The sequence below is a fragment of the Cebus imitator genome, unplaced genomic scaffold, assembly GCF_001604975.1.
Source record: "Cebus imitator isolate Cc_AM_T3 unplaced genomic scaffold, Cebus_imitator-1.0 Scaffold339, whole genome shotgun sequence".
NCBI lineage: Eukaryota > Metazoa > Chordata > Mammalia > Primates > Cebidae > Cebus > Cebus imitator.
Window position 1 is genome coordinate 1146973 of NW_016107654.1, and position 7967 is coordinate 1154939.

Consider the following 7967-nt stretch of genomic DNA (forward strand, 5'->3'; position numbering starts at 1 on the left):
AAAAAAAAAAAAAAAAAAGAGTGCGCATGTGCAGAGCAGCAACCTCAGCAGGGCCGAAAACAGACGCTGCGTTCAGCAGCTGCAGCAACACGCCATCCACATGTTCTCACTCACAGGACGGAACAGAGCAAGAAACAAGCAGGCCACACCTTTCAGTGTCCACAGGGTGAATCCCAAACGCAGGATGTGATGAAAGAGGCAAGTCCCAGCACAGCACGTCCAGCACCTCAGAGACCACTGACGGGGTCCTGCCACCCACTCTGTGTGTCTCCCACCTCCAACAGGACAGCACGGGCTTCCTCGCCTCTCGGGGGCCTCTGCAAAGTCTGCACTCCCCAGGCCAGTGGGTGCCCCCCTACAGGGCTGTGTGTTCATGGAGGTGTGGCTTTCGGCCCTCAGGAGGTACTCAGCAAGCGTTTGTTGAATGACTTAATGAGTACCTGAAAAAGGGAGCAATGAGTGATAGGCCTTTCACAATTAAGGTGTTTCAGCCAAAAAAAAGCTGCTTTTGAGACAGAGTCTTGCTCTGTTGCCCAGGCTGGAGTGCAGTGACCTCCTGGCTCACTGCAACCTCTGCCTCCTGGGTTCAAGGGGTTCTCCTGCCTCAGCCTCCCGAGTAGCTGGGATTACAGGTGCTTGTCACCACTCCTGGCTAATTTTTGTATTTTTAGTAGAGATGGGGTTTCACCATGTTTGCCAGGCTGGTCTTGAACTCCCGACCTCACCTCGGCCTCCCAAAGGAACCCTCTGTGCTGCTTCCATCCAGGATTACAGGCATGAGCCACACAGCACAGGCTTCTGATGGGGAGACTGAGGCAAGCAAGGCAGCCAAGATCTCAGCAGGCCTCGGTGAAGGCCCTGGGAGGTCTGAGCCCTGTGTGGGAGGGAGGCTCTGAGGACCCTCCTGCGGGTTCTCCCCGAACTCTGCGTCCGCATTTTTCCAGCACAGCCTGGGCCAGGCCATGTGCAGGACATCTGGAGCCCCCGCCCCCGAGAGGGTCCCAGAGGCTGGGGGCTGCCCCACCCAGAGCCCCCTCCACCCCTTTTGCTCCTGCCAGCTTCTGTCTGACGGGACAGAAGGGGTGTTCCCCCGCCCACACTCTGAGAGAGTTCAACCTCTTCCTCTGTCCTGGCCCCTCTGGACTCCCTGCCTCGCTCACTCCACAGGCAAAGCTGGGCACTCAGCCACGAGCCTGTCTCCCCAGGGCAGAGTCCAGGCCACCCTCTCCCTCCCCACCATCTCAGGCCTGGCAGGGCTCCTGCTCCCTGGCCTGGGCTTTTTGTCCATGAAAGACAGTCCAGAACGCCAGGAAGCTCCGCTGGGCCTGGCAGGGTGTGGGGGCGCCAGGGGCACTGGCAGGCCAGTGGGGGGGCCACAGCCCCTGCCTCTGGGCTGCCTTTGTTCCTCCCTTTTCAGGCATGATGTGCACTGTGTGTGCCTCTGTCTTCTCTGAGCTTTCAGGGTAGAAGAAAGGCCTGGGGTCAGTGTGGGAAAACAGGGCCTGAGACCTGGAGCTCAGCACGAGCCACACCCAGAGACTGTCTGCTGGGCCCCCCCCAGGCTGGGAGGCAGTGAAGCTGCTTCCCAGGGCTCCCACCCCTCCCTTTGGGGTCCTGAGCTAGAAGAAAGACGCCTTTGCTGGGCCTGTGACGCCAGATCCTCACCCCTAGTGGCAATCCCAGCACAATTGTCGCCGCCTGTCCCAGAAGGCGGGCATGGTCTGGACCCTGTCCCAGGGGGCTGCCCTGTGGGCCCCAGCAGCCCGCACTCCCTGGGGGTCTGGCCTCGTGGCCCCTGACGCTGTGTGACTGGAATTACTAGGGCAGGAATTTCCACTTTGCAGCAGGCGCGAAGGGGGCGCCCCTTGGCCGGGCTGGGATGCAGGGCCTGTGGAGGCAGCGCCGAAAGGCCAGCGTGTCCCGGGGCGGATCTAGGGCCAGCTGCGCTTCACCTGCCCCAGCCGTACCCAGAAGCCTGCTGCTGCCCCGCACCCCAACCCCGCTGGCCTGGGATCCCTCTTTCCTGGCTTCCGGGCTGTGGAGAGGCCCCTCCGGCTGCCGTCCTGGGGAAGCCTCTGCAGGCACTGGGAGGCTCTGCGCCGGGAGGAAGGGACATTTGCCCCACGTGCGCTGCTTCCTTCTGCGTCTGGCTCGGCGTGAGCCGGGCGTCCCTGCCCTTCCCGCCGCTGCGGCCTCCGCGCAGCGCCCAGGTGAGGCGGATCTGAGTCGGGCCGCAAGCGTGGGTCCGGCCGGGGTCAGCTGAGCGTCTCCGCGCTGGCTCAGGGGCTCCCGCAGGCCTGCTCGGTCCTCGGCCCTGGGGGTCGGGCTCGGGGCTGTGCCCCAAAGCAGGTGATGGCCCCCGGCTCCTCCTGAGCCCCGGCCCGGGCCCGCCTGGCTCCCGCGGCGGCCGGCGCCTCATTCCCGCAGGGGTCCGGCCTCCCAGGCCAGGCCAGGAACAGGCGTGGTTCTCAGCGCGGGACCCTCGGAACCAGCCGCCCGCCCGCCCCACGACAGGTCTCCTGCCTCCACCGGGGAACCCCTTGCAGAGCGGGCGGGAAGGGGGAAGGTGGGCCACGGACCCGGGAGGCGCCTCTCACCTGCGCCCGCCGGACCGCGAGGAACCGGGCGCAGAGGCGGAGCCGCCGTGGGCGTGGCCGGAGGTGGGCGTGGCCGGAGGTGGGCGGGCCTGGTCATCGCCCCGCCCCGCCCCTAATCCCACCGCCCCCGCCCGGCCCCCGCCGCCTCCGGCTTCGGCTCCCCGCGGTCTCCGGGTCCACGCGTCGTCCTCCCGCGCGCCCATGGCCGGGAAGGTGCTGTCTCTGCTGCCGCCGCTGCTGCTGGCCGCCGCGGGCCTCGCCGGGCTCCTGCTGCTGTGCGTCCCCACCCGCGACGTCCGGGAGCCGCCCGCCCTCAAGGTGCGCGCCCCGGCACCCAGCGCACGTCCGGGGAGCAGCGGGCCGGGCCGGGGAGCCGCGGGCGGGAGGGCGCGGCTGGGAGCCCGAGCAGGCTCAGCCCGAGACCCCCACCGCGCTCTGCTCCTGGTGGGCTGGGTGGGGTCCCCGGTTCTGCGCTCTGCGCTCCCGGACCGGGAACGCGGGACGGCGGTGGCGCTTCCACGGGGACGAGGTGCCGGAGGACCAGGTCCCGGGAATTCCGCGCCGGCCGCCAAGCCCGTCCATGCGGCCCAGGTGCTGTGTCCCTGCTCGCAGGATGCAGCCCGGGGATGCCCCCAGATGCTGCCGGACGCCGCCCTCAGCCCTGTGCGGGCCCCCAGGGGCACCCCAGCCACTTGTACCCTGGGCCACCGCCCTGAGGGTGCGGGCTGTTCAGCCCAGGCGAGAATCAACAAGCCCTAGGACCCAGGGCCCCCTCCGGACACGAGGGTGGCCTTCACTGGAGCAGCCCTGGAGTGTCCACAAAGGGTTGGAGCAGGCTAGCCCAGATTCCCCTCTAGCAGGTCCTCCTGACGGCCACTTTAACCCTTTATTGGGCCTGTAGGGGTTAAGGTGGAGCCGAGCCCCCCAAATCCAAAGGGGTGTCAGAAGCTGAGAGCTCTGTGGCCCTCAGCCAGGTGGCAGTGGACATGCTGGCCTGTTGATGCTCTGGGCTCTGGGGAGGCTCTTGGTCTAGGTGAACTCGTGCAGCCCTCTGGAAGGCTGGAATTGGCACCCGGGCCTGGGAGGCTGGTCCCCAGCTTTCCAGGTGGATCCAGGACGCTGGGGCAGGAGCTGGAAAGGGGTGTCTACAAGCTCATGCCGCCCCGGTCTGCAGAAAGGCCCACCCAGCGCCCCCAGCAAGGCAGGACCATCTTCTCTCTCTGGCCCTGGCTTGGCGGCCTAGGGAGAGCATGTCTTCAACAGGCATGGCCTTGCTCTGACGCCCACAGCCAGCCTCAGCTTGGCCTTCTTCCCCTGGGGCCCCACTTCTCCCATCCTCAGGTTGGGCTGTGGTCAGAGGAGAAGGAAAAAGAGAGGGGAGGAAGGAGAGGGGAGGAAGGAAGAGTGGCTCCAGGGGTTCCTTCTGCAGCAGAACTTCCTCCCCTTGAAACTGGGGACCTCCTTGTGCCCCCAGGGAAAAGTCCGTGGGGGCCCTTGTCCCTGGCTCAGTGCCTCAGTCTGCCCTTGGCAGGAAGGCTGTTGCCCTGAGCCTGGCATGCCAGCTGCAGGCAGTCAGGAGGGAAGAGTCACCTGCCGCCCTGTTCTCCTTCCAGCCATGGTTGTCTTGGTCCCCTCTGAGCTTCAGCACGAGGCTTGGCACATGACTGGGGGGGGAGTGGCAATCTGGAGGCACCAAACAGTGAGGCCTTCAGAACCCCTGGACACCCCAGGCCGACTCCCTCCCCTCCCCCAGTATGGCATCGTCCTGGACGCTGGCTCTTCACACACGTCCATGTTTGTCTACAAGTGGCCGGCAGACAAGGAGAATGACACAGGCATCGTGGGCCAGCACAGCTCCTGCGACGTTCCAGGTAAGGCCCTGCACGCCCCAGCCAGGACACCCACTCACCACAGGGTCCCTGGGGCCCCCTCCAGCCTTAGCCAGTGGAGGTCCAAACACTTTGCGCCTTCTGCTTAGTGCTGGGTGGGGCTCACTCCAGGCAGAAGCCCTAGAAACTGAGAGAGCCTGGGTGCTATGCGCCTGGATCGGATAGGAGTGGTTTGCACTCTGGAAAGGAAGCTGAGGCAGCAGGTGGGAGGGTTGGGCCTTGCCTGGCCCAATATTGGCCTCTATGTCCCAGATGGAGCAGGTGGAGGTCTGGGGGCCTGGTGGGCACACCCAGGCAGGCCCCAGGAGGCCAACCTGGGTCAACTATGCCCAGGGCTTTGTTGTAACACCTGCACCCACACCCACTCAGCGGGCACAGCCTCGGTCTCTGGGTGGCACCTGGGTCCCTTTGTCTCCAAGCTGGGCGTCTCTGGGGGCTTAAGCTGGGAAGGTGTGCCACCTGGCCTAGAACCCAAGCCCCCCCACCCCCACCCTTACTCTCCTGGCCGGTGGCCCACCTAGGGACTGCCTGTGAGGCATGGGCTCATCTGTCTGCCTCTCTCTAGGTGGGGGCATCTCCAGCTATGCAGACAACCCTCCTGGGGCCGGCCAGAGTCTGGTTGAATGCCTTGAACAGGCACTTCGGGACGTGCCCAAAGACAGACATGCGGGCACACCCCTCTACCTGGGAGCCACAGCGGGTATGCGCCTACTCAAGTGAGTGTGCCTGTCCCCTGGCCTGTCCCGACAGCCCTTCCCCTTGCGGGGTGGACCCCAAGCACCCCTGCCGCAGGCTCACGGCCACCTGGGGAGGAGGCCTCTTGGAGTTCTCTGTGTTTTACAGCCTGACCAACCCAGAGGCCTCAGCCAGTGTGCTTGCGGCAGTGACGCGCATGCTGACCCAGTACCCCTTTGACTTCCGTGGTGCCCACATCCTCTCTGGCCAGGACGAGGGCGTGTTCGGCTGGGTGACTGCCAACTACCTGCTGGAGAACTTCATCAAGGTGGGCCTGGCAGCCAGCCGAAGAGCCAGGAGGCGTGGGCGCCCTTGGCGCCTGGGTGACCCCACACTCCCCTCTTCACAGTATGGCTGGGTGGGCCGGTGGTTCCGGCCACGGAAGGGGACGCTGGGGGCCATGGACCTGGGGGGTGCCTCCACCCAGATCACCTTTGAGACGACCGGTCCAGTGGAGGACAGAGCCAACGAGGTCCAGCTGCGTCTCTACGGCCAGAACTACCAAGTCTACACCCACAGTTTCCTCTGCTACGGCCGCGACCAGGTCCTCCAGAGGCTGCTGGCCAGCGCCCTCCAGGTGCCCCTCCACCCTGGCTGGCTTGCACTGCACAGTGCCCTCCTGCAGCAGAGCCTGGACAGCCGCCGAGCTGTGGAGGGCTTCTCCAGGCTGGGCTGTAACTGGCTGGAAAGTCAGTTGGGAGGGCCAGAGCCTGAGCAAAGGCCCGGTGGCCGGGCTGGATCTGGAGAAGGGAGGGCTGGGACGGCTCTCAGAGGGAGCGTGGTCGGCGGGCTGGGCTCTGTCAAGCAGGCAGTGGGCCATGGATTGCCCCTGGGCACCCAAGTGAGGCTGCCAGACTGAGACCTGGGGGAGGTTCGTCAGGCTGGTCCTCCGGAGTGGCAGCGGTGCCATCTGATCACACTGACAATCCCCCCAGACCCACGGCTTCCACCCCTGCTGGCCGAAGGGCTTCTCCACCCAAGTGCTGCTTGGGGATGTGTACCAGTCGCCCTGTACCGCGGCCCAGCAGCCCCAGGCCTTCAACAGCAGCGCCAGGGTCAGCCTGTCCGGGAGCAGTGACCCCCACCTCTGCCGAGATCTGGTTTCTGGGCTCTTCAGCTTCTCCTCCTGCCCCTTCTCCCGATGCTCTTTCAATGGGGTCTTCCAGCCTCCGGTGGCTGGAAACTTTATCGTGAGTAGGGGCAGACGGGGTGGCGGCAGGTGCCCTGAGCAGCTGGGTCCGGTCCCGGTGTGACTGTGCCGCCTTACAGGCCTTCTCTGCCTTCTTCTACACTGTGAACTTCTTGCGGACTTCGATGGGGCTGCCTGTGGCCACTCTGCAGCAGCTGGAGGCAGCCTCGGTGAATGTCTGCAACCAGACCTGGGCCCAGGTGAGCCCGCTCCCCTCCTCCAGGGCCATGAGGAAGGGCTCGGCCTCCGCATTCCTTCTCAGCCCTGCGTGCACACGCCTCTCGGAGCGCCCACTGAAGTGGGGGCGGTGGCAGGCACTACACCAACTCCAGAGGTGGTGGGGCTGTGGTCAGGAGGCTGTGAACCAGACCGTGGGCTGGAGAAGCTTCCCCAGGCCCGACCCTCATCCCAGACCTGGACGGCAGAGGGGAGGCCACTCAGTGCCCAGGTTTCTGGTTTCTGCCACTGGTCCCTCCATGGTGCCATGCAAGGGAAGATGGAAGTGGGCGCGGGGAGTGTGCCCAGTGGAGACTCCAAGAGAAACGCACCAGTCGTCCCAGGACTGGGGTGGTGAGCGAGGCCCCATCCCGTCCTCCCAGGGCCTAGTCTGAGACAGACTAGGGTCGGGAGGTGGGGAAGGGTGGTGAGCCAGCGGGCAGACTCAGGCCTGGGGTTCGTCCTGTTTCCCTGGCCACACACCCAGGTGTTGCTGCCCCTGCTCCCTGGCGGCCATCTCTCCTGTCCCCCGTCACTGGCCTTCCAGGCAGGGGCGTTGGCTGGGGAGGGATAGAAGGGTGCCCTGCGGGGTTGCCCACTGGGCCCCGTCTGGCCGCACGTGTCGGAGCCCAGGTGCCCGTCTCCAGCTGGGGAGGGTTGCAGCACTCCGGCCACCTCTGCCCGTGGGGCGGAGACCTCCTGCTCGTCGCCTGCCTGATGGCATCCCGCCCGCGCCCCAGCTGCAGGCCCGAGTGCCAGGGCAGCGGGCCCACCTGGCCGACTACTGCGCCGGGGCCATGTTCGTGCAGCAGCTGCTGAGTCGCGGCTACGGCTTCGACGAGCGCACCTTCGGCGGCGTGACCTTCCAGAAGAAGGTGGGCGGGGCGGGGCCGGGGGCGGGGCGGGGCCGGGGGCGGGGCCTCGCGGGAGCTGAGGCCACGCCCTTCGCCGCAGGCCGCGGACACGGCGGTGGGCTGGGCGCTGGGCTACATGCTGAACCTGACCAACCTGATCCCCGCCGACCCCCCGGGGCTGCGCAAGGGCACGGACTTCAGCTCCTGGGTCGTCCTCCTGCTGATCTTCGCCTCCGCGCTCCTGGCTTCGCTTGTCCTGCTGCTGCGGCAGGTGCACTCCGCTAAGCTGCCGAGCACCATTTAGCGGCCCGCGGGGGCAGCTGCCCCATCCCTCTCCTGTATCCCCACCCCGTACCCCCACCCCTCCAGCCCCTGTACCCCTCCCCCACCCCTGTACCCCCACCTCTCCACCCACCCCCACCCCTCCATTCACCCCTGTATCCTGCATTCTCCCCCTACCCCTCTATCCCCCACCCCTCCTCTTCCC

The 7967-nt window shown here is 66.2% G+C and overlaps 2 protein-coding genes across 5 annotated transcripts in view; one reads left to right on the plus strand and one right to left on the minus strand.

The window, feature by feature from the left end:
• C8G (complement C8 gamma chain) overlaps positions 1 to 7967 on the minus strand; it is a 618926-nt gene that overhangs the window by 510854 nt on the left and 100105 nt on the right. The gene's annotated exons all lie outside the window — the stretch shown is intronic.
• ENTPD2 (ectonucleoside triphosphate diphosphohydrolase 2) lies at positions 2730 to 7856 on the plus strand. 4 transcript variants are annotated; one of them, XM_017505556.2, is made up of 9 exons: positions 2730 to 2915; positions 4351 to 4468; positions 5052 to 5202; positions 5330 to 5489; positions 5571 to 5798; positions 6157 to 6411; positions 6491 to 6610; positions 7367 to 7501; positions 7581 to 7856. In XM_017505556.2, exons 1-9 carry the CDS (start codon positions 2799 to 2801, stop codon positions 7782 to 7784), a joined length of 1488 nt encoding a protein of 495 aa, XP_017361045.1. In that variant the 5' UTR covers positions 2730 to 2798; the 3' UTR covers positions 7785 to 7856. The 4 variants fall into 4 exon arrangements, with proteins under 4 accessions (XP_017361045.1, XP_017361046.1, XP_037586224.1 ...); XM_017505557.2 differs by having other exon boundaries at positions 5649 to 5798; XM_037730296.1 differs by lacking the exon at positions 6157 to 6411.

Bases quoted from the DNA above. Each gene is read 5' to 3' on its own strand.
- ENTPD2 (XM_017505556.2), top strand. From the start codon at position 2,799: ATGGCCGGGAAGGTGCTGTCTCTGCTGCCGCCGCTGCTGCTGGCCGCC. The intron at 4,469-5,051 runs GTAAGGCCCTGC...GCCTCTCTCTAG, and splicing joins CAGCTCCTGCGACGTTCCAG to GTGGGGGCATCTCCAGCTAT. The intron at 7,502-7,580 runs GTGGGCGGGGCG...CCTTCGCCGCAG, and splicing joins GCGTGACCTTCCAGAAGAAG to GCCGCGGACACGGCGGTGGG.